This window comes from Nothoprocta perdicaria, unplaced genomic scaffold (assembly GCF_003342845.1).
Source record: "Nothoprocta perdicaria isolate Ctin4 unplaced genomic scaffold, notPer1 scaffold_9, whole genome shotgun sequence".
Classification (NCBI taxonomy): Eukaryota; Metazoa; Chordata; class Aves; order Tinamiformes; family Tinamidae; genus Nothoprocta; species Nothoprocta perdicaria.
The window spans coordinates 9,107,256-9,131,767 of NW_020456198.1; the positions used below are offsets into that span (position 1 = coordinate 9,107,256).

At 49.5% G+C, this 24,512-nt stretch overlaps 3 protein-coding genes across 4 annotated transcripts; 1 reads left to right on the plus strand and 2 right to left on the minus strand.

Annotated features, from left to right (window-relative positions):
• Nucleotides 1-730: 730 nt before the first annotated feature.
• GHRL (ghrelin and obestatin prepropeptide) lies at nt 731-2,550 on the minus strand. The gene is made up of 4 exons (XM_026052639.1): nt 2,443-2,550; nt 1,804-1,926; nt 1,229-1,337; nt 731-753 (listed from the first exon to the last, which is right to left on the minus strand). The coding sequence occupies exons 1-4, from the start codon at nt 2,548-2,550 to the stop codon at nt 731-733; spliced, it is 363 nt and encodes a 120-aa protein (XP_025908424.1).
• A 1,983-nt stretch (nt 2,551-4,533) lies between these two features.
• Nucleotides 4,534-9,600, minus strand: SEC13 (SEC13 homolog, nuclear pore and COPII coat complex component). The gene is made up of 9 exons (XM_026052547.1): nt 9,514-9,600; nt 9,262-9,306; nt 8,857-8,972; nt 8,378-8,529; nt 7,336-7,469; nt 6,450-6,583; nt 5,841-5,961; nt 5,578-5,724; nt 4,534-5,097 (listed from the first exon to the last, which is right to left on the minus strand). Exons 1-9 carry the CDS (start codon nt 9,514-9,516, stop codon nt 4,987-4,989), a joined length of 963 nt encoding a protein of 320 aa, XP_025908332.1. The 5' UTR covers nt 9,517-9,600; the 3' UTR covers nt 4,534-4,986.
• Nucleotides 9,601-9,812: 212 nt separating this feature from the next.
• Nucleotides 9,813-24,299, plus strand: LOC112958643 (cullin-associated NEDD8-dissociated protein 1-like). 2 transcript variants are annotated; one of them, XM_026052548.1, is made up of 15 exons: nt 9,813-9,880; nt 10,187-10,330; nt 12,954-13,108; nt 14,617-14,740; nt 15,396-15,652; nt 16,242-16,347; nt 17,027-17,175; nt 18,370-18,662; nt 19,431-19,572; nt 20,063-21,559; nt 21,905-22,000; nt 22,704-22,873; nt 22,960-23,124; nt 23,656-23,763; nt 23,953-24,299. In XM_026052548.1, the coding sequence occupies exons 1-15, from the start codon at nt 9,813-9,815 to the stop codon at nt 24,178-24,180; spliced, it is 3,702 nt and encodes a 1,233-aa protein (XP_025908333.1). In that variant the 3' UTR covers nt 24,181-24,299. The 2 variants fall into 2 exon arrangements, with proteins under 2 accessions (XP_025908333.1, XP_025908334.1); XM_026052549.1 differs by lacking the exons at nt 9,813-9,880; nt 10,187-10,330 and adding an exon at nt 10,984-11,028.
• Nucleotides 24,300-24,512: the final 213 nt, after the last annotated feature.

The window sequence follows — 24,512 nt, forward strand, 5'->3', positions numbered from 1 at the left end:
GGCGGGAGCGCAGGCTGTGACTGCACGGGAGCACGCGGCCGGAGCGCCCGGCTGCCGCGGTGCCTGGCACAGGGACAGCACTGCCGCTCCTGGCTATGCACTTGACAGCCTCAAAAATTACTCTGCTCTCTGATGTGAGCACCACTATGGATGTGGTTCTGAAGCCAAAGGAGTTAGCTGAAAAAACTGCCTTTTAACTTGAAGAGATATGGAATAGTTTCCTTATGTTAACACATGTTAACACATCCCTTGGTAATTTAGCAACTAATTTGGCAACTGAAAGATGATTCCGTGTGTGTGTTTGTGTAGTTTGTTGTCTGTTTTGACAGTAAATATCTAGTTTGATCTGTTCTTAAACGTTATAACAAGTAAATGCAGTTTCAGCATAAGCTTTATTGTATTACAGATGAGTATAGAAGAATGAGAAAAGTTTCCATCAGTTTTAGAATGGATTTGTATAGCTTCAAATTTATAATAATCACATTTTTTCCCAATAAAATGATAAAACAAGTCTACCTGACAGCCTGGCATCACCTTCCCTTCTGCTCTTGTTTGTATTCTGTCAAAGATGATTACTCACTAGCATCTGTATGGGAGCAACCTGTCCAGGCTCACATACATCTCCCCTCCTTATGGCTGTGAAATCAGTAATAGTTTCATTTTGAAGTAAAACTTAAAGGATTCCTGGCAGAATAGGGGGGTGATGTCTTTGTACTTCAGCTTGCCTCAGTTATTCACCTGAGCTTTTAAAAACTGCAAAAGAGAAAGGTTAGTGTTAGCTTTAAAATTGGATAATAGTTTTGGACGTAAATTGATAGTTTTAGTTGTTTTCTGAAGGAGGCTGTGGAGGGCAGACAGAGGCAGCCCTGGCGCCGCTCTGGGAGCCCGGCGGGACAGGGCAGCGTCACCCTTGCAGCTGCAGCGGGTGCTGAGGTGCAGAGCCTGCCGCAAGGACGAGCTCAGACCCAGGAAGGCCCCACGAGCGGGTGCAAACGCACAGCGAAGGGCCCGATGGCACAAACCTGCCCGTCAGGCTTCAGGGAATCGGTAGAATGAGCTCAGTTACAGCAAAGCAAGGAACAAACTTCRTGAGAAGTGCGAGGGTCTTGTTTAGCTGAGAGCACAGCTGGGAAATTGTTTTGGGTGTTTTAAATGGCCAATTATATGACAAAAGGTTTTAATTCTTTATTTTGTTAAATCTCTGCTTTGGAGATTTGGTTGTAAGTACCTTTAGCGTTCTCCTCGAGAACGTCCCCAAGCAGCTTCTCCAGCGTTTGTCCGTATTCCTGGTACTGCTCTTCTGTTAGCTTGACACCAATTTCAAAGGGAACGTTAAACTGTAAGAAAATATGAAAAGCAAAAATGTAACAGATACGTTCCTGCGCAAGGACATTGCAAATTAATTTTATTAATGGGAACACTGGCAAGCAAGCTATGTGAAAGGTTCTTCTATTATTAATTTGTAAGTATTGAGACATGAAATCGAAATTGAGAAATGGGGAGTACTGCAGCGCAAACTGTGCAATAAAATAGAGAAAATAAAGCTTTAGAAGAAACATTAGCAATTTTCAAAATTTAAAAGTGAATCATTAGTAGATTATGATCTGATTCACTGTAGTCAGTTTTAAATTATTTCAAGGCATCAGTGCATGCAGTTTTCATGTGCCTTTTCCTACTCGCCTTTCAAGTTAAATATGAAATGAAGTTTTCACTTGTGTTACTTCATATGGTGCAAAATATTCTCCCCCCTACCGCCACCCCCAGCTCTTAAACTTGTGTGTGATGCAGAGGGAAAACGCAAACCTTGATTTCAACGCTGTTACTGCCATCTTCTGCCCACGCTTCAGTTGTGTCTGAAAAACCTTCCATGCTTCGACGGTGCAATGTTGTTGTCGTTGTTGCTGGCCTTCTTGAATCCTTTCGTTGCTGGAAAGCAAGAAAGTAACATCTACATGTTCTTTCCATACTCTATAGAGAAATTAGAATCCACAATTAAAACAGGTGCAGCAAGACAATGGAAGGCATCATAATCTTCTTTTAAAACCATAGGTCTATAATAATTATCCTACTGTTACTGCCTTCATTATTAAAGGAATTTGGTTTAAGAGTTCCTTACAGAACAGCCACCTTCCAGCTCATTAAAACAAAAAAAGAAGCTGCTACAAACAAATTAAATGGCTACTTTCTCTCTAATCTTTCCTTTTGAGATTATGCTTGCTAAATGAGATTAATCTTAATTCTCAAGCGCATCTACAGTGCTGATAGTTTGCTATAGAGGTTCTCTGGCATAATTCTTTCCCTTTTCAGAATCGGTAACTTATAAATTAAATATTCTGTGATTCTGTGATTCTGTAAAGGCTTCTGTGAACATTGCAAGGAATCTTGCTTTGAAGATCTCTTAGGGAAGGAATCTTTGAAAAAGTCTTATTCCAAATCTTTTACCTGTATTTTCTTATATTCAGGGCTTAAAAAGCTAGAGCCAGCCAGAACAGTTTCCGCGCAGAGGGCACTGAAGAGGAGAACGCCAAGCAGGGCCCCTCTGAGTAACATGGTTTTCTTCAGCAAGACTCTGTCAAACCTGAAACATAGGTGGGCAGATTAAACATATTTCACAATATTTCTCTTTAGTTAATTGAATCCAAGTCCAATGACAAAATTGGTCCTGCAAATCTTGTTTATGAAATTGGATGGATCAAACAAACACAGTATTTAAATATTAAAACTAAAAACACCGCACTGAAAGACTGTTGCTTACCGTATTCTCTTGTGTAGCTAAGATATTGCCCTGAAGCAGGTGGGCTGGCGGAGACGACTTACACGGGGAAATAGACCAACCTGCCAGAAACTTGCCTCCCTAGTTTAGTCATTCCACCAAATGGCTGCTTTTTAAGTGCTTTATATACCAAATGGAGTATTTGTTCTGTGCTACAGAATAACTGGAAATGCAATCTCATGTGTACTTGCATTCCTGGGAAGCTCAGCCTGCTTACATGATAACAAAATCAACAAGAAGTGAAAATAGCACATAGATCTGTTGCTGCATTTCCCCTTATGTATAATGAGATTACATATAATGAAATAGTGTAGGCAAAGAAGTGGAAGTTTCCGCTTCTATATCCTGTGTTATCATTTCCTTTTTAAAATAAATTAGTAGATGTAAGGTATTTTTTTCCAAAGAGAATATAACATTTTCCTTATTCGAGGAGGTGTAATGGAAACGGAGACCTGTGGTGAAAGTTGGCGCTGCTCCTTTTTCCCCCGAGTGCATCCCCTCCCTGCTGCGCTCTCCCCCAGTCCTGTTTCTCTCTGGGGTGCAGGTCCAGTCTGGACCTGCCCAGTCTGGGATGCAGGTCCAGAAGTGTAAGACTTCTTATGCTCAAAACTTCATAAACTTATGATGAAGACTGAATGAAGAGCAGTTCAGAAACTCTCACCTAGTGCTTAAATGTGTAGTAGCTAAACTATTTCCTGAACTGGACCTTGCTGCTGATTAAATATGAACCATTAAGTATTAAAAATCATAAAACATAAGGACATTAGCACTCAGAAGCTGTATAGTCACCTTGGAATGTCATTATTAGCTGGTTAAAGAAAATGCTTCTTTGCTGTTTATTTTGAAAAGGAACCATATGAATGTGATAACCTTGATTTTGAGGTAATTTTTTTTTCCAGCAGGGTCAGGGGAGGGGAAGGCTACTGAGCATTTAAACAAGAATGGAAACACTCCTGTTGCCATGTGAAAGAGACCTCTCCAACACATACATGAATTAAGCTAGGATTTATTTGGTTAGTATACATAACTATCATAAAATGAGGGTAGTTTTCTGGAAGAGAATGGGGCATGTTATCTGAAACGTGCCAAAACCAAGAGCACAGGTAGGAGCAATTTCCTTGGAGAAAAGGGAAGGCTGTGACACACCTGTTTGCTGTTCCAGGGCAAGAGGAGAGCAGAGAGGAGTGCGACCCTTTGGCCCAGGGCTTTACCTGTTACAGGAGGCGAGGAATGCTACCCAGAAACTGTTTCAAGTGAAAGGGCGTTGATATCGGGGCTGCTGAGCATAACATCTTGTCTGAACTGCAGCCGCATGCAGCACCTTAGCTGAAACTTGGCCGTGTGGTCATGCTGCCCATGCTGCATAAGGCCCATGTCCACCTCCAGTGCAGGGGATAGAGGAACTACCTTGCACTCTCTTTATTTGATCCTGCTATAGGTGGGAAGCTATTAGTCCACTGCTGACTACCAGTATGGTTAAATGATTCAGAAAAATAATATTGGAGAACAGAGGAAAAAAGCACAGTGTAATGTCTGAAATGACAGTGCATACTGTCTTGATAAGGCCCCTGTAGAAGTATCATTTAATAATCATACACCAGCTTTTACCAGTAAGACTTTATTCYGTTGGTATCTTAAAAAAAAAATACAGTACAGAAGAATGTCTAAAAAAAAACTTTCAAAATAAGTTTTGATGACTTTTTTAAATAACCAAGTTTGAGATACCTGTAAAGCAAGAGACCTTATTCCACCACTCCTCCAGGAAATCAGAGGCCGGACACAGGCTCCTCTTCATGTTGATGCTGAAAACTCACCCGGGCCCCTGGCTCCTTGGGGGAGGTTCAGCCCTCAGCAGGGCAGCTTTGGGGCCAGGCGCAGGTTTGTGGGAGCACTCGAGGGCCCTCCTGTGCCCAGGGGCAGCGTCAAGCCAGGCTCAGCGCTGCCCTGGAGAGCAGCCTGCAGCTCTAACACGATCAAAGAGGAATGTGAGACACAGGGCTTTGCTGTGCTCCTCACCTTTAATTTAAGGGAATGTCAATTAAGGCTGTTCATAAACACACTGTAGCCTCCCATTAATGATATAGAGCGATCACAAAACTGAGTGTTTATTTCCAAATATTCATGTCCAGTTTGGATTAAAAGCCGTTCTCATCTGGTTCAGGATGCTGCCCGAGGGGTAAGGATGGCTGTTGCAGCAGGGCCGCGCGCCCCGATCACTGCTCGTTCTGCTGCCCCTCCACAGCGGCAGACACTCCTCCCTGGCCCTTGTTCACGTCGCTGATGCAGGCCCACAGCCCGTCCACTGACTCCTTCCACAGCGTGACCTCAAGAACACATCAGGAAGAAATGTTAGCCTTAAAACAATATTATCAGTTTCCCCTTTACATTTCCTCGCAACTCTCACCTAACCACTAGTTTGGTGACGGTCTACAGTTATTTAGAAAAACCCTGCAGCACTCAGCTTCCATATCAAGTTATTTATTACTCTATACTGAAGAGTCATGCAGTGATAAGAAAACAGGATGTGAATACTGATATGACTGTCCTACAAGATAATCTTAGATTTGCATTTTCAATCACCAGTAAGTGCTAAAACAAAATGCAATGCAAGCAGTTTATCAAGGGTTAGGTTCTTCCTCCCTTCCCTTTTTGATAAGTCAAAAAATAAAATAGTCACCACAGCAATCAAATATGAATCTGCAACAGCCTTTACACAAGCAACAGAAGTAGCAGAATACCCTGTTTCATGTAAACTCTTCTGGAAATAGGGCATGCGAGAGTAGAAGCCCAGGGGCAGCACTCACTTTATTGTCTCCTCCAGACACTGCAAGAATGTTTGCCGTAATGGACCAGCTCACGTGCCACACAACATCAGTGAACTTGTGCAGCAGCTTTGGCGACCATGAATTTCCAGAGGCATCATCACATGTCCAGATAAACACGCGGCCGTCCTGCAGAAGCAGCAGAGCAAGGTGGTTGGACCAAACTGCGACACAGAAACCCCAACCTCTGTACGCAGCAGGTCGGGCACTGGAGCCTGCCCACGGCTCCCCAGGCAGAGCCTCACCTGGGAGCAGCTCGCAATGGTACTCGTGGGCAAACCGATGGATGGAGCCCAGGCTACATCCCGTACCCAGTCACTGTGAGCCTCCAGCTTCTGCTCTTCTTTCCACTGGCCATCTTCTTCTCTGCAAACACACAGACACCCTCAGAGGGCTGCAGCAGCCAGCTCCTGCTCTGGAAAGTTTTTTCTGTAGTTTTTGCAGTCCTGGTTTATGCACATGATATGAAGCACGAGTGCTCCTCACTTCTCCACAAGGCTCTATAGCTTAAACTGACAAAATCTCTTTGAGGGGACAGAGAAGAATATAAAGAGAGGAACGTTGTTTTCTAGCAACTATAGGGATCTGTTATTGTCCAAGGGACAAGTGTAGTCAAAGCTAAAAAGCTGCTATCCAAGATACAGTTAAGCACAGCAGACACGAATAGACAGAACCATGTGAGAGACTGCAAGTCATGGAGTCATTTCTATTCTTTAAAACATTTCTCTAAAATGATATGCAAAGATGAATTTATAGATGTGTAAAATATAACTTGAAATATTAACAGTGGCATTGAAAGACTCTAAAAGCCACCAGTCTTTATGAGTTGTTAATGCAAGCAACAAAACACTTACTTCCAGATCTTGACAAGGTTATCACAGCCCCCAGATGCGAATCGCTTGATGTAGTTTGGTTTTTGCCCAGATGGCTGCTCTATAAGACTTCCTGGCACAACAGCAGGAGCCCAGCTAACAGCATTACACCCAATCTGTTTAAAGGAATAATTGTAAGTTTCTTACTTTAAAAAACCCAAAGCTGCTGAAGTGTCAAAGGACACCTAGCACAATCCCTAGTGGGGCAGAGGGAGTGGGAACGACTCCACCTTAGGAAACTGGAATTTAGTGAAGTGACAATATGATCTAGGCTCAGTAGATATTTATTCTGAAAGCCTTAGATAGCTAGGTAACTGGTTTATGGGCAAATCTCATCTCAATTATGTAAACGGTAGAGAGAGAAAGATAAACCAGAAAGATATATACAGTTGCTAAGATTTAAGAATGCAGGACTAAAGGGACCTCTTGGACCACAGCCCACTTTCCTTTTACTGCAAACCCTGCTATAACCTGCATAGATGGTTATCAAACTCTGTGTAAGCAAAAACATCACTCCCATCTAAGGCAAAATGTCAGACMTGCAGTTTTTCCAGTCTTAAGTTTATTCACAGCCAGCCTGTGACAGGTGTTCTTAGTACTAATCCTGTCTTCTAGCATTTAACTTTCAACGTTGTGTTGAACATTAATTCTTAAAAATCATTGAACCGCACTGTTTGGTAGCCGTTGTTTCCATTTTATTTCCCCGATTACACAGCATACCTCCCCATGCTGGATTAACTTAAAGCAGAAGCTATTTCCGATTCTGGAAAATACTCGGGATCACTTCCCTCCATTTCAGTGCTGCTCTACCGAGGCACTTCTCTGTAGCTCCAATGCCTTGCTCACACATCCGCCCACCCAGACCTACCGTGTGCGCRTTGCCGATCTTCTTGACTTCCCACTGCCCGTCGCCCGTGTAGCTCAGCAGCGAGATGGCCCCGTCGGAGCTCCCACAGGCCAGGATGAGCCCGTAGTCGTGCGGCGCCCAGCAGACTGAGTTCACTGGGAGAAAGGAGACACGCTGGATCAGAGCACAGTGACCAGCTAGAAATGCACTGACCAACTAACAGTAGTGAGGAGGCACTGCAATRAGCAACCCGCAAAACTGAGCGAGTCTTGAAACTCTTAATTCTAAAGCCAGCCAGTTAAACAGCTGAATGATGGAAAGCGGCCTGTATTTTTAGCAACCTTTTAGAAAGCATCAATATAATTGCACATCAAGGTAATCCATTTAAAGAGTAAAAAGAAAAAAAGCCCTCTATCCCCTCCAATAAAGAAAAGAATCTCACTGACTCTAGAACCAAAGGCAAGTGACTGGCAGAGTATCTGTAGGTCTCAGTAACAAATCAAACCTTTATATGCAACAGGTAGCCCCATTTTCATTGCAGGCTTAGTCTTTGGGACAACTAAAAAAGTTTGCTTGATCCCTTTGAGAATAACATGGAAGGGCAAGACTTGCCCCTTCTTTCTCAAGAGGCCACTAGCATCAACCTGGGGCTTTGGGGTCTCCCAGATTTGCCCATAGAAGGGCCATCAGTAGAAGTCACCTGCACAAAGCAGCTGCCATTGTAAAATAAAACTTAGTATACTAAAACCCAACTTTTTCCTTCCTTCCTACAGTAGACACGTACAGTTGTGCATCAAGAATTCTGTATCCTACCATCCTGTTCACTTGTAAGCTGATTTATTTGCAAAACAACTCCACTGCATTGTAGAAATTAATCAGCAGCCTGTCAAGCAATATGCTTCTAGATAATATGTTGGTTACACAAAATGTAGACTTACTGCCTCTCTATTATTTTATCCTTTTGTTTGATAAACACTTTTTCCTTAACACCGAAGAATTTATTCCAAGCTTATCCGAACCCCCTTTTATACCCAGGTTCCCTCCCCCCTTCCCAGTGTCACACCTGAGGAATCATGCCCCGTGTATTCATATGTCTTCTCCCAAGTGCCATTTTCTTCCTTCCAAATAATAACCTTCCTGTCGTAGGAACAGGAGGCCAGGATATTTCCGTACATAGGATGAGCCCAGGCAACTTGCCACACTGGACCTTCATGCCTGCAAGAAACAATCTTAGTTGGACCCAAGAAACCCATTACAGCTGCCACCACTGGAAACAGTTCAAGCGTTTCTCCACATATTAATGAACAAGATTGCGAGTTTACTCCTAGGCAGCTATCGGTGCCCAGCATTTGATGAATAAGAAGCCAGAGTTATTCCTGACCAGCTCCATCCCCTCTCAGCTCTAAGGAGTCATTTGGCAACCACCAGCCACAGCAAATACTATCTGGGAGAACTTTACTGTGGCTTTACATTACCAAAAGCCAAAATCATGAAATATTACAACTTGTCACAGAGTGGATTCCTCCAGTTAATGCACTTTACCCTCTGAGGTCTGCTATGAGGATTTGCCCTCCGTTCCGAACGTCGAAGATTTTCACGGATCTGTCTGAAGAACAGGTCGCTAGCCGAGTGCCGTAATAATCCATCTGAGCATCGTGCTGCAAGGTAATGGGTGAGGTCCGTACCATTTAATGTATAGACAGATATCCCCCCCCGCCTCGAGTTAAAGCCTCAAGCTGTTTCTCCTTCCCCGGGGGGCTCCGTTTCCTGCTCCACATGGAAGAAGCGGCACCGCCGTTTCCCGGGGCCCGCGGCTTCTCCCGCTGCCACCCGCACACAGACATCGCCCGTGTCCTCCCCACGGCGTTACCGCCCGGCCCGCAGGGCCCAACGGCGCCGATGGCCCCGCGGGCTCCCCCCGAACGAGCCCCGGGACCTCGCGCTTACGATCATGTCCTCGTGCGAGGTGTCCACCGTGTTGATCACCGAGACCTGCGGGAGAGGGGCGGCAGGAAGCGGCGCTGCAGCGGAGCGGAGCGCCGGGACCGCTGCCGCCGCCGAACCCTGGGCCGGGCCGGGCCCCGCGCCGCCAGCGCGGCCCTGCACCGCGGCTGGGGCCGCTGCGAGAGGCGCTGCCCGGCGGCCCGGCCCGGCCCGACACCTGCCGGCCCGGCCCGCCCCATCCCCTCCCGTCCCTACCATGGCGGCGGTAACGAGGCTCGCACGACTCCGCCGACAGCGACCGGCTCCCGCCCGCTCACTGGGACGTGGCACCGCGGTCCGCCGCGCAAAAGGGCCCGACCGGCCGCGAGCCAAGCGCCAACGTTCCGGACCTGCCGCGTGCAAGCCCCGCCCCCTGCGTCTCCGCCCCCTCGTGGCTCCGCCCCTGTAACCGGCCCTATCGAGACCCCGCCCCCTGTCGCGGCCCCGCCCCCCGCCGCGGCCCCGCCCCGCCGCCATCTTGGCCCGCCGCCGCCGCCGCCGCCGCCGCCATCACCATGAGCAGCGTGTCGTACCACATCTCCAACCTGCTGGAGAAGATGACCTCCAGCGACAAGGACTTCAGGTGCCGCCCGCCCGCCCGCCGCGCGCCGGGGCCGCCCAGGCTGGGCCTGGCCGCGGGAGCGGGTCGGGGCTGCTGCGCGGGCCGCTGCTGCGGGCGCTTGTAACGGCGCCCACGGCACCCGCGGGAGCGCGTGGCCGAGCCCCGCGCTTTGCTTTATTTTTCAGTACTTTATTTTTCAGGGTAATGCAAAGGGCTGTATGCTAGTGCTTGCAAGTGCTTTTTCATGCATTCATGGAATTAATTTCTCTAAGAAGTCCACGTGTGCCCGTATATCCTCCAGTCCCCTTTTGCTCTGTGTTGTTTCAGGTTTATGGCCACCAATGACCTGATGATGGAACTGCAGAAAGATTCTATAAAACTAGATGAAGACAGCGAGAAAAAAGTTGTGAAAATGCTTTTGAAGTTGCTGGAGGACAAAAACGGGGAGGTGCAGAACCTGGCTGTCAAGTGGTAAGAGCCCCGCAGCAGTTGCTGTGTTCCGTTGTCCATTGGCACCCATGGAAGCGCCGCAGGCGGCAGCCGCGCTAGAGCGGAGCCGGCCCTGCGGCGCCGGCGCCTTCCCCAGAGCTCCCGTTAGAGCCCTGTGCTCCTCGTGCTGCTGCTCTGGAAGGCTGACTGGACACGCGTCTGCAGAAGGCGGCTTYGGAAGCATTCCAGTGTTTATGCTACAGACCTACCATATTAAAAGTAACATGTCTAAGATTCTGTTATGTCAGGGATTAGCCCGCATAAAAATTTTATACGCCAAACCCCTCTGTGTTAGAGGGCTCTGAAATCCAGTGCTGAATTTCCCCRTGGCCGTGTCGTTGTTGGAGGTGGTGGTAAGGTACTCCGTGAGAAATGGCGTCTGAATTTCAGGGATTCTGAATCCTACCCTTTTAGGGCATTTCCGTTAAAGTTTGCAATATGCTTGTTTTTGTACTTCGTCTCCAAGCTTAGTTTGTGCCGTTGCTTCATTTTTTGAACATTATTAGTATTTTACACCCAAATGAAAAGGCRGATTCTCCCCTTATTACTGAATCTTCCAATTAAGTGATCCTAGTGCTGACGTGTTGTTTCCTGTCTCTTTCCCCCAGCGTGTCTAAATGGGAGTGTTCATGCTAGAAATGAGATTGAATGGGTCAGTTCACGCACAGGGCTCCAGAAAGGTGGGCCATTTAAAGACAATCTTGGGTTCCTTTGTTCTTTCCTACTGTGGATTTTACTCCTCTTCCTTTCTTTTAAATCTTCTACTGCTTCTATCCCTGTACCCTGTGACCTTTGGCTCTTTCATTTTGATTTCCACTACCCTGATTTTTCCCCAGCCGTTTTGGCCCTGTTCTTGTCTCTTATSTAGTTTGGGTTTGTTTCTTCTGTCTTTTTAAAGAAAAGTTTTCAGTTGGGCACTGAAAAAAAAACCCAAAAGACTAATTTCGTTGCCTATTTAGCTGTGGCTGCATCACCTATAAGAGCATATTCATTACAATGTCTAACTCATCCAAAGTGACAATTAGAGAGTAAATGAGCCCAGCGACGTTTTCTTTTCATGGCTCGGGCTGTCCTTGCAGCAGCTGATGCCTGGGCAGCTGCTCCATGGGGTGTGAGTCTCTCGGAGCAGGAGCTGCGACACTTGGAAGGACACTGTTGGTTGAAGTGTCCCCCACGTGGATCCATGCGGCCCACATCCAGGCTCCTGAGTTACTGAAAGGTTGGTCTTTATCACCTAAAACAAAGGTGTTATTCGGAGGAAAGCTGAAATTGCACTTGTCACCCAGAAAAGCTCCCAAATTTGAAATTGAGATGCCAACCTATTCCATTTTTCATCCTGTGTTTTGGTTCCCCTTGTCCCCAATTTAGAAAGCTCTTCAGCTTCTCTGTGCCTCAGTCTCCCGTCTGAAATAGGGGCAACTGCCAGTTCTTTTCTATTCTGTATTTTCAGGTATAGGATTAAAACACATTTTCACTTTTACAAGATCCTATTGTTCTGTAATTTTTTTTTAACTCCCATATTTCAGGGAAGATACCCTGACTCTACACAGCTATTAGTGTCCTGTCCTGATTGTTGAATTTAAGAAAAACCATGTACAGACCAGGCTCAGTGTGAGTTTGGTGTGTGAACCCTGGGAACCCTGTGCTATAAACACTGSTTGAGCATGCTGTCAGGAGCGGTTCTGTAGCAGCAGGGAGGCTGTACCCGTTAGGCCAGGAAGAAGAGGGAAAAAAATCAAAAATTCACTTTTGTTCAAAGATTTTTTTACATTGTGGGCCAAAGTGGAGTTTACAAAGTGCTAGCACTAGGTTCAATCATCATTTCTTATGGATATTCTAGCTGTTTGTGAAGCAGTAATTTCTGAGGGGTACAGAATATTCATGGCAAGCAAATGCATTTTGAATTCCCTAGCCTAATTCGAAGATGTAAGTCTGGCTGATCAGGAGAGGAAAGCTGCAACACGTGACTTGCTGAAATACAATTTAAACTTCACATTTCAAGTAGTTCTSTTGTTAAATAGGAGCAGATAAAAATAAATAATTGGAAATAAATACTGACAGCTTCTGCACGATTTTGAATAAAAAGCTGACCAGCAGGAAATGTAGGCTTTCCCTCTCCCCCCCCAAAAAATGCAGGGAAATGAAACTGTTACTCTGATGGAGTCTTCCCTCTGTTGTAATTCTGAACCTGGCTCAAGCACAGGTTTTTAGGCATGTGGCAGAGGGCAGTAGATGATTAATTACATGTGCAAATCCATTTGGCACTTCCTCTTGCAAGTCAGTTTTTGATGTATTTTTTTCAAAACCTGACCCTAATTTTACCATTATTCTCTTTAACATGGTCATTCTCATTCTTAGTCATTGTGTCATGATTTCTTAGCTTCCCCTTCCACTAAGATCTCCTTATCCTCATGTCTCCGTACCCCTGAAGCCTGCTGCAGGGTTAGGAGGCAGGGCAGGAGGCACAACGTGTGTCTCTGCACGGGTGTTTCGGTCGTACTGCGCTTGGCGCCGAGCGGCTCTGCAGGCAGCGGTCTGAGCTCCGTGTCCCGCGGCGCAGGGCAGCCCTCTCTCTGCTCAGTCTCACCGATSTCTCCCCCTGCAGCCTGGGCCCGCTGGTTGGCAAAGTGAAGGAGTACCAGGTGGAAACCATTGTGGACACGCTCTGTACAAACATGCTGTCGGACAAGGAACAGCTGCGGGACATCTCCAGCATCGGGCTGAAAACTGTCATCTCGGAGCTGCCACCAGCCTCTACAGGTAAAACGTCTGTCCCTGTTTGTCAGCCCAGAGCTGTAGGGAGTCACAGCCCTGGGGAGACAGAGGGAAAATGTGGTTCAGAGCCGAAGAGTTAYGGACTCCTCCTTCCCCTGCTAGATTGCAAGCAATGGTGTAAGGAGGAGAGAGAAGCGGAGGCTGAGATAGCAACGGGATTAAAGATGAGATGGAATGAAAACTAACTGAAGTTAGTTACCTCAGTCTGAAACCGCTTCCGAATTCTTGCAGAAATCATTTCTTTGTGTATCGCAAGCCCAGCACGTGCAGCTTGGGAGCCGCTGGTGCTGCTGGCACAGCCGCACAGGGCTGCAGGGCTCCCGCCCGCGCTCAGCATTGCTGCTGCACCGCGTGTCGCTCGGCGCAGCGCCGGGGCTGCCCGCTGCTCCCGCACCCCTCGTCAGCCCACACGCAGCAGCAGCTCCTCAGCAGCTCTGGAGTGCCCAGGGGCTTGAGCCAGCTGCCTCTGYGGCCTTCTCATACCTCCCTTGTTCGCTCCTGGCAGGTGGCCCTGGCACTGATATCCGCATAGATTTTAGTTCTCAGGGGAGACCTGGGATTAGTATGCAAATACTTGCTGAATTCCTCTCATTTTCTGCAACATGTTAAGCTCTTGAAAGCTATCCTTTCAGAAGTCCTTATTTAACATGCATCATGTGAACTGAAACTGAGGGTAGCAACAGAATAGATTTCCTTAGTGGTTGGGATTGATGCTGTGTGTGGGTGGAAGGCAGCAAATTTGGTGCAAGTATTTTGCCAAATGGAGAGGTTGGACATGTAYCCCTGTGCTCCCTTGTGCCCTACCCTGCTCCTTGTGCTGCCTCCTGCTGTGGGGCTGGCTGGAGCAGAGGGGAGGTGGCACTAGCAGCCCCAGAGTGTGTGTGTGGGATGGGCACCTTTCGCAGTGCTAGCGCAGCAGGTAGCGATGCTGCTGCAGGAAGGCAGTGCTCAACGTGGTGCAGGCAGCACCTGTCCCTTCCCTTGAAAGCTCTGTGCAATGTGGAGCTGCTCACGGCTTGCACTGAACCCACTGAGGGGAAAAGGTCAGTGCTGAGATGCGTACCCGGCAGCAGGGAGACTAAACCTGTACCTGGGCATTCAGCTGGGTAAACCCTTGTTTTTTGAAACTGAATGTTTTTCACATTAAAAATAAAGGAGATGGAAAAAAAAAAAAAAACCAAACCCTTCCTGCCCAGCTCTGCTCCRTGCACCGCCTGGCCCTGCGAGCCGTCTGTGGCAGCCTGGCTGTTGGCTAATGGAAGATTCTCTCCAAGAGCAGAAGCTTCTTCCAAAGAGTYGGTGCATTGGACTCCAGGGGGTTGCCCTATGCTCCCAGTGCCTGTCCCCTGCCTCAAAAAAACGCTGCTTGACTGCTTTCCTTGACAGCTCTCCCTGCAATGAGTTTGTTTTTAATGTAGGAGGAATTGAATGGTTCTTASCATTATAAAGATTCTTTTCTTAATTGATGGTAAGAAAAAATGCGTCTCTTCTAGGCTCTACCATGACAGCAAACGTGTGCAAAAAGATCACAGCCCAGCTGACAGGAGCCGTTGGGAAGCAGGAGGACGTGTCTGTGCAGCTGGAGGCTCTTGACATCCTGTCAGATATGTTGAGCAGGTACCAAAGGATTTTCTCCTGGCAGCCGTGTACCACAGGGATGGCACTGCGTCGGTTTGCTTTTCATTTCTGTATTCCCTAGTCTTGCTATGTGGACTCAGAAATAAAGAATTTGTGTTGACTGCTGCTGGGGAGATATCTTGGCAGAGCAGATTCCCCRTCAGGGATGAGAGACCACGTGAAGCTGTTCATGCTGGGGAATAGCGGTAGTAGGGTGAAGTATTCTGCAAAGCCCCATTTGAGTTAATCCAGGCAGAAGGGACGAGGAAGAGAAGGGAAGTTTATTTTAGCTCTGTGATCTGACCATGTATACATTTTCCCCCCTGGTTGCCTGTTTCTCTAATTACATAAGTCAGAGTGACAGTGTCATATGTCAGCTGCACACAGGACCTCATCAACAAAACCCCAGCTCAGCCAGAACTGAGTCAGGATCAAACTTCCCTGGTGAAGACAAGTAGCCTTCCCACGTTGTACATAACGAGWCAGTGTTAGAATCCAAACACTTTTTTTGTTGTTGCTGTTTTGGGGATTGTTTTCACTTTGAAAATGCATAAAGCCTTCATAGCTGAAKGGTTTTTTCATTTCCCTCTTGCTGGCGGTAGAGGTTTTTCCCCTGATAATCTGGCTTTCAATTTCTGTCTTGTGTTGTTTGCAGACTAGGGGGGACACTCTACTCTTTCCATTCCTCCATCCTGAACTGCCTCCTTCCTCAGCTGACAAGCCCCAGGCTGGCGGTGCGTAAAAGGGCCATCATTGCCCTGGGTCACCTCGTCCTGACGTGCAGTGGGAGCATCTTCTCAGAGCTCACAGAGCATCTGCTTGCTGAGCTGAAGAGGAACGAGTCTACCTCTACCACCAGGACTTACATCCAGTGTATTGCTGGCATCAGTAGGCAGGCTGGCCACCGCATAGGTAGGACGAGTAGYGTGAAATGTTGCTGGCAAACGTGCACACACTTTAAAGCAGCTCACTTCTCATGGTAAAAGAAGTATGTTCTTAATGTGTTGATGGCTTGTGCTTTGTGATTTCCTCTGGGGTCCTGTGCTGGCTATCTGATCCCCACTAGGAAGGAAGAGACTGAACTAACTCTCTGGCTGCTCTTCTCCAGTGCTTGTTCCCTCGAGGTCGTGCAGCACTCCCCTGATCTTAATGTTCCTGTGAAACAGGTCACCAGACCTCCTGTTTTAAGTAAGAGGAGAAGTGGAGAGGCAGCATGTTGTGGTAGTGGCCTGAAAGATCTGCTGAAACTGAGATTAGGTTCTAGAAAACTTCCAGTTGCAGCTGTCTTTCCACGACTGGAATGCCAGCAAGGTTGTGGGGACAGCAGCAGGAGCTGAGTGCTGAAGACCCTGGCTAGGCCTGTCTGGGGTGGCTACTGGCTGCTTGTTGGGGAGGTCCAGGGTGGGAATGCACTGCAGGGCACAAGAAGGAAGCAGCAGATAGCTGGAAAGCTGCTGAAAGCTGGAATGGTTTCCACAGCTGCTTACTTCGTCATTCCCAGGAGAACATCTGGAGAAGATAATTCCTCTGATTGTTCAGTACTGCAGTGTGGAAGACGACGAGCTGAGGGAGTACTGCTTTCAGGCCTTCGAGTCCTTCGTGAGAAGGTGTGTGCCCTGCAGGAACATTTAGGCAGCCTCCTAAAACAGTTAGGAACATTTAGGCACCTGCCTCGGTGCTCTCCTGCTGCAAATATCTGTGCATTCAGATCCAAGGCTGATCTTCTTACACGTGGGGAAAAGGCAGCCCAGGAATGAAGCCCCTTTTCAGCAGGCAGAGTTGGGGCTCAAGCGCGTGGGCTGTTTTACCTCTGCTGGTGCACGTGCCGTTCCACGTTGGTTTTGCAGGACAAGTTTTCTTGTCTTTGGAGCTTCCCTCAGCAGAAGGGAGCTGTTTTATGCCTGCAGCCTGCAGGGGGTAKGTGCCTGCGCCTGAGCACGGGGCCTGCAGCTCTCCAGTGATGATGTGGTTGGAATTTCAGTGCTTGCCTTGGGGATGCAGCCCTGCAGAACTGCCCAGGTTTCCTTTTGGGGCAGGAGGAGGACTGAATTATACAGTGGATTACATTTTTTCCATATGGAAATTAGTGTGCCCCCTCCAGAGACACATGATCTTACTTTATGCACTTGTGGGAATGAGAAGCTCTGGTTTAACTTGTTAGCAAAATGTTTTTCTTTTTTTGTTAAGTGTTTTGGCATCCTTTTGAGATGAATTATATTATTTGGATAATTGAAATGGTTTATTCTTGCATTTATTAACTCTTAGGTTTTTTATTTGTCTTTATAGGTGCCCAAAGGAAATTGACCCTCACATCCCTAGTGTGATAGGGTTGTGCTTGAAGTACATCACCTTTGACCCAAACTACAACTATGATAATGAGGAGGATGAAGAGGAAGAGATGATGGAGACAGAAAATGGGGAGGATGAAGAGCAAGGTGCCTGCTTGTGAGGTTGAGTGTGCTCAGCAGAACACTGAGTTCTCCCCTTCCTGCTCTCCCTCTRCATCCATACTGTTGCATTTACCTCTCCTCAGTCAGACCCATATTAAGACAGTGCTTTTAAAGGAGTCGGTTTAATTTTGCAGTGATTCTGATTTTGTTAGTTTTCCTTTTTTTCTGACAATCTCTGCTTGCCCAAGCAGTGGAGGTGTCACTGCAACGCCCTGTGACCAGCTGAGCAAAGCATCAGGAAGGCTTTGCCTTTTCCGGGCCGGCTGCCTGCACGGGTCTCCGGGAGCCCACCCGGCACCAGCCAGGATTAACAACTGGGACAGGACAGACTGTTGGGCTCAGTTCAGCCCCTGCTCYGAGCAGCTGGTTTTGTGTGTGCAGGCAGTAGCCCCTGCACGGGGCAGCACGTGCTGCATTGGTCTGGGCTGCTCTTTGACTGGTCTGCACTTTGGGGCACTAAGTGATTTGAATGCAGCCATGACACAGATTTCTGTCATGAACAGCCCATCATGTACTAGTGAGGAGGCTCCTCATGGGGCTCCTAACAACGGTATTTCTTGAAAAGAAGGGTCTGGAGGCAAATCTAGAAACTGCAGTTAAACGGTTACTAGGGTCAGTTAATGGCTGCTGGCCATGGACAGCGTTTCTCGCCCCCTGCCCGTTCTAGCTGCCCGGAGCGTGGCCGCTGAGAGCAGAAGYTGGGACACGTGCCTTGAGGAGAGGCATTCTTGCTCACTCCCCACCAACAACTGTAAGCTGCTGGCCAGCTTTCTGGAGGATATGATAGATGTTATGCTAGTTACAGTGTACATGGTTACACTGCTTTGTGCCATTTTAGGAATTGCTAAAACAAATATTTACATATTTTTGGCTTTAACGTCTGAGAATCGATCCCTCTTCATCACAAAAGTTGTAGTGCTGGAGCTGAGCGGCCTCCCCATTAGGTGCAGTAATAGTGGGGCTCAGTCTCTGTCAGCCCTTATTAGGGATGGGGGTTCTGAGCTCTCATATAAGCTGTTCTCATGCATGGTCATATCTGCAGGGATTGTCCAGATAGCCCATCCTGATGTTCCCATATACGGGTTTTGCTGGGAGAGGGGAAGGCTGAGGCGCTGAGCGCTCGCCCAGCTCTGGTGGTCTCGTCACCGTGTGTCCTGCTCTCCCTTTGCTGCTTTGCAGAGAGCGATGACGAGTACAGCGATGACGACGACATCAGCTGGAAGGTCCGCAGGTCGGCAGCGAAGTGCCTGGAGGCCATAGTGAGCACCAGGCACGACCTCCTCCAGGACTTCTACAAGACCCTTTCCCCGGTCCTGATAAGCAGATTCAAAGAGCGCGAGGAGAATGTCAAAGCTGACATCTTCAGTGCTTACATCTCCTTGCTGAAGCAAACGCTGCCCGTCCAGAGCTGGCTGCATGCTGCAGACGTACCCAGCAAAGATGATGTTCCCCTCACGATGCTTCAGAACCAGGTGCGTGAGGACGTGGTGACTGGGTTAGCTCAGAGCAATGACAAGAAACAGGTATCGTGTCACCAGTGACTGTGGCTAGTGGCGGAGCCTGAGAACACAGCAGGTTAAAGGAGCTTTTGGGGACACAATCAGTGGGGACTAAATCCCCTGGGTAAAAAGTGACCAGGCTCCCAGGAGAGACCGCGAGGTGCAACCCACACTGGCCCTGGCTGGTCTGAAATGTGTTTGCAGGCCGTGGGCTCCAGCCTGGCAGTGAAGTTCCAGTCTGTTGCCTGCCAGTTGTGCCACGGAGCGCTGCCTATGAGAACAGCCTGGTCTGGCTAATGCTACCAGTGGCTGYTCAATGTCCTGAAGCAGGCTTAAAATCCTTTCCAAAATGTATTTGTATGACTGATAAATCTTCTCTGTGTTTGAGATACATTTATTTAAATAGCTTGTACCTCAGCCCTTAGATTTGTTTTTTTATTTGGTACGTTTCCTTAAGCTTCTTTAATAAAGAATAGACTATCACCTTCTAATAGAAAGTGGTGCTGACTTCAGGAAGGGAGGCACAGGGGATTCTGTAGAATTTCAGAGAGCGAAAACCCCTTCCTACCAGGCAGCCTGCAGTGTGTCCCTGCCCTGCGCTCTGCTGAGCCAGGGCTGTTTCTCGTGGCTCCCTCCTGGTTCTCTTGCTGCTGGTGCCTCTGCTCTGCGGAACAAGCTGCTCTGCCCCGCAGCCCAGCACGTCTGATGTGCCCCTCTCTCGTTTGCTTTTCCAAACTGCAGGTTCCCAGCATTGTCAAAGCCTTGCACAAGCAGCTGAAAGACAAGAGCATCAGATCGAGACAGGGCTGCTTCAGCCTCCTGACGGAGCTGGCCGGCGTTCTGCCCGGCTGCCTGGCCCATCACATCCCYGCGCTGGTGCCGGGTAAAGGAGCTCGGGGGGAGGAGGGCGGCCTTCGCCTCGCGCCCTCGCAGCCCGGCCGTGGGAACACTGCTCCCTGGTTTTACCCCAGCTSTTGTCTCTCTGAGCCAGGACGAGCGTTTCGCGTTCATCTCCACAGCCCCCTGGCAAGGCACATTGAGGCAGGTCTGCTCCTGCTTCCAGAGACACTGGCTGGAATTAGGCTAACCTGCCCCGATTGGGAACACAGCAGCAACGTTTTTGTCTTTTCAAATGTCCTGATGATTTAAAATTCCTTGTATTGACTGATACGTTCCCCACTGTTTCATGAACTTCCCCTGCCTGGGGCTCATGAAACATCTCAGATTGCTGAGCAACTTCTGATATGAACGTGCTGCCTTGCTTCTTGATGTGAATATATAGCAATTGTATAATGTACTAGGAGATAGAGGGGCTTTATTATAAAGACCCTTGAAGAAATAAGACAGCAATCATTCTTGTCCCCTTTGCACAGGTATTGTTTTCTCCTTGGCTGACAAGTCCAGCTCCTCCAACATGAGGATTGACACGCTGTCTTTCCTCCACGTCCTTCTTTGCACCCACCAGCCAGAGGTGTTTCATCCCCATATCAAAACGCTGCTACCTCCGATTGTGGCCTGCATTGGAGACCCCTTTTATAAGATCACTTCAGAAGCTCTCCTGGTCACTCAGCAACTCGTGAAAGTCATCAGGCCCTTGGGTAAGCCCTGCACTTTTGACGCCAAGCCCTATGTGAAAGACCTTTTCCCCGGTACCCTGAAGCGGCTGAAAGCAGCGGATATTGATCAGGAAGTGAAAGAACGAGCCATCTCGTGCATGGGCCAGATCATCTGCAATCTGGGAGACCACCTAAGCACTGACCTGCAGCCAACCCTGAAGATATTTCTGGAGAGGCTCAAGAATGAAATCACCAGATTGACAACAGTCAAAGCATTAACTTTAATTGCTAGTTCTCCACTTAAGATAGACTTAARACCCATTCTCGGGGAAAGTTTTCCCATTTTAGCTTCCTTCCTAAGAAAGAATCAGCGTGCCTTGAAGCTGAGCACTCTGACTGCTCTGGATGTCCTGGTGAAGAACTACAGCGACAGCCTCAAGCCTGCCATGATAGATTCAGTGCTAGCGGAGCTCCCAGCTTTAATCAGTGAGAATGACATGCATGTTTCCCAGGTGGCTGTCATGTTCCTTACTACTTTGGCCAAGGTTTGTCCGTCCTCCATCTCCAAGATGAGCGGTTCGATTCTGGCGGAGACCTTCCAGCTGGTGCACTCGCCCCTGCTGCAGGGCGGCACGCTCGGCGCGCTCATCGCCTTCTTCCAGGCGCTCGTGCTGACCAAGGCGGCCGCCACGGGCTACTCGGAGCTCATGAAGCACCTGACTGCCCCCGTCTACGCAGCCGGGCCCTCGGCACCCCTGCACAAACAGGCCTATCACTCCGTCGCCAAGTGTGTGGCGGCCCTTTCCTCTGCCTGCCCCAAGGAAGCGCCGGGGATAGTGAGCCAGTTCATCCAGGACGTGAAGAGCCCCAAGTCCAGCTGCGCTGTGAAGGTGCTGGCCTTCCTCTCGCTGGCCGAGATGGGGCGCACCACGAACCTGGGCGCGCAGMGGGAGCTCAGGACGGTCATCCTGGAGGCGTTCGGCTCCCCCAGCGAGGAGGTCAAGTCTGCTGCCTCCTACGCCCTGGGCAAYGTGAGCGTGGGCTGCCCGCGGGAGTACCTGCCCTTCGTGCTGCGCGAGATCGGGAGCCAGCCCAAGAGGCAGTACCTGCTGCTGCACTCCCTCAAGGAGGTGATCGGCGCCTCCCCTCCTGACGGCCTGCAGCCCTACGTGGAGGACATCTGGGCTCTGCTCTTCAGGCACTGCGAGTGCGCCGAGGAAGGCACGCGCAACGTGGTGGCCGAGTGCCTGGGGAAGCTGGCCCTGGTGAACCCCGCTGAGCTGCTGCCCCGCCTGAGAAAGCAGCTGACGGCAGGTGAGGGCAGGCGGTGCCGGGGTGCCCTAGCAAGGCCTCGCTTTGCTGGGAGCCCTCGGGGCGCTGCTGGGCGGCACGGCCGGGAGCAAAAGCAGCCTGAGGCRTGAGCAGGAGGCAAGAGGGATCCTTGAGGGGGGACTCAAAGGACTGCGGGTTGTGTGGCGTGGAGGGGCTGCCAGAMACTCAGGTGCATGCAGATATCGTGCTGGGGCTGGATTTGAATGACAAGTACCCCATTCTCTTACCAGGTCAGGTATAAACAAGGGCGTTAGGTACTTAAAGCTGCAGCAATGATTTTGTCGTGTGACCTCTCACCATTTTCTGTGATTTCCATCTTCCCTGCAGGTTCTCCCCATGCCCGGAGCACGGTGGTAACTGCAGTCAAATTCACCATCACAGACCAGCCTCAGCCTGTCGACGCTCTGCTGAAGGGCTGCATAGGTGGGCTGCTAGCAGCACCCTGTCATTTGGCAGCACTAGCAGATTTTTCCCCTAGGGATTTTTCATACTTATGGGTGAACCTAATCCAATCCAGTTGGTTTTCTAGCCCGTTTCTCTCCTTTTGGGATTAAAGACCAATGTTGTCATTAAAGACCAATGTTGTCATGTGAGTCCTTGTTGATTGGTCTGATACTTGGCTCCCAGGCATGTTTCATGGTGACAGAGTTTATAGGGAGCATAAATTCCCCCTGCTTATCAAGCATCCCACAGACAGGGATCTTGATAAACTGTGTGGAACAGCCTGATGCCTATGGACGCTGCATCCTGGATCTGTTGTACAGAACAGCCTCCTGCTTCAGAGAAGCGTCATCAGAGCTGTTGGGAAATAAACAACTTCCACAACTTCCTTGAATGCTGAGGCTTCTGATTGGACTTTAGGATGAGGTTCATGGTAGCCAGAATTGTCCTATGGGCAAATGCACAAAGGTCGTGTTTCTTCCAATTACTGTATCCCAAGGGAAGGGAGGGGAGGGAAAGCGTTTCCAGAAGCTCCTTGGACTGTGTCCTTAGAGCTACTTTGCCACAGAGAGTTTCATGCCCAGGCTTCCCGAAAGACTTAGTGCTGTTCTTATTCCATCGGCAAGTGCTTGGAGAGCAGTTAAAATGCTGCAGCAGGACTGATCTGTGTGTTCTTATCCCAAAGGTGACTTCCTAAAAACTCTTCAGGATCCAGACCTGAACGTTCGACGCGTGGCTTTAGCTTTGTTTAATTCAGCTGCTCACAACAAACCATCCCTCATCCGAGACTTGCTGAGTGCTGTTCTGCCCAGCTTGTACAAGGAGACGAAGGTCAGGAGGGAGCTCATCCGGGAGGTAGGTGCGAGCGCGGCCGGCTCGGGGCACGGGGGGCGCAGAGCCCCTCCGTGACCGTGACCCGCGCCGCTTTTCTACTCGTTAAGGTAGAAATGGGGCCATTCAAGCACACAGTGGATGACGGCCTTGACGTGAGGAAAGCTGCTTTCGAATGCATGTACACGCTGCTGGAAAGCTGCCTGGACCGGCTGGATATCTAYGAGTACCTGAATCACGTGGAGGATGGGCTGAAGGATCATTACGACATTCGGGTGGGTGCTTTAGCTTTACTGTGAGGGGACCTAACGGATGGGCCCCTGGCTTTGAGCGAAGCTGGTGTGTGCCCAGGGCAGCGTCCCTGGCGCGATGCTTTCCTGTCTCTGCAGCCGCTCACCACACTGGTCCAGGTGTAGTTCAGTTCTGGCCTTGGAAATACAATGTGGGTGTAGCGCTTTTATAGGAAACCTCCCCAACTCTCAAATCCCTGTGATGCCGCATTGTTACCTGCCCTCCATGGCCAGCGAGACTGTGGGTACGAGGAGGCGGTGCCTCCTTTTCATACTGCTCCATATGGAGGCAGAGACGGCCCAGCAGGGGCTCGGTCCCTAGGGTGAGTGCCGCTGTCAGATGTCATGGACACTCTGGAGGATAATGTAGACCTGGGACCAGAGTCCAGGCAGGCTACTGGTGTGTATTGGTTGTGTGGAGGCACAGGGAGAGCCCGCACGCCACCGTGGTAGCCAGGGCCGTGCTCAGCCTCAGCGGGGAGGCGGTGCGAGGCAAAGCTGGTTCTGTCTGTCTAGATGCTGACTTTCATAATGCTGGCCCGCCTGTCCACGCTGTGCCCGAGCGCCGTCCTGCAGAGGCTGGAGCGGCTGATCGAGCCCCTGCGGGCCACCTGCTCCACCAAGGTAAGAGGGACAGGGCAAGGGGACCGGTCTGCAGGTGCTGCCACCTGTGCTGGGGGTCCTGAGTCTGGGTCTGGGCTGCCCTCTCCTCGGAGCCTRTGGTTAGACAAGAACCTGCCGGTTCCTCCCTGCGCTTTCTGCCTGCACAGCCTTTTCTGAATCCCAGCTGAAAGGGCCGCTTTGGGGTTTCAGGTAAAAGCTGGATCCGTGAAACAGGAGTTTGAAAAACAGGATGAACTGAAGCGATCGGCAATGAGAGCAGTGGCTGCTCTCCTGACCATCCCTGAAGTAGAGAAGAGTCCCATAATGGCTGAATTTTCCTCTCAGATCAGATCCAATCCGGAAATGGTATCACTTTTTGAAAGCATTCAGAAGGATTCTGCCTCCTTATCCACCCCAGAATCAATGGACATGAGTTAAGGTTGTTTACACCCCTCGCCCTCCCATCCCTGTCCTGCATTAACGTAACAGATCCTCGGAGCTGGGCTAAGGGGGAATGTCATGGAGCAGCTCSTGTGTGCTGCAGCAGCCCCTGCGCGAGGGGAAGGGGGGCCCAGCGGTGCCCGCAGGAGGGGGGTGTCCCGCCAAACCGGGGCGGGCTCTGCAGCCCGGGAACGCGTGGCCTTCCCTAGGTAACGGAATGGAAAATGAGGGTGCTGGTTTGTGAGCAAGCTGCTAATGGGCGCACGAGGCAATCCCATTTAGTGCAGCTCCATGGAAAAGAGCCCCAGCCCTGGAACACTTCCCTCCTG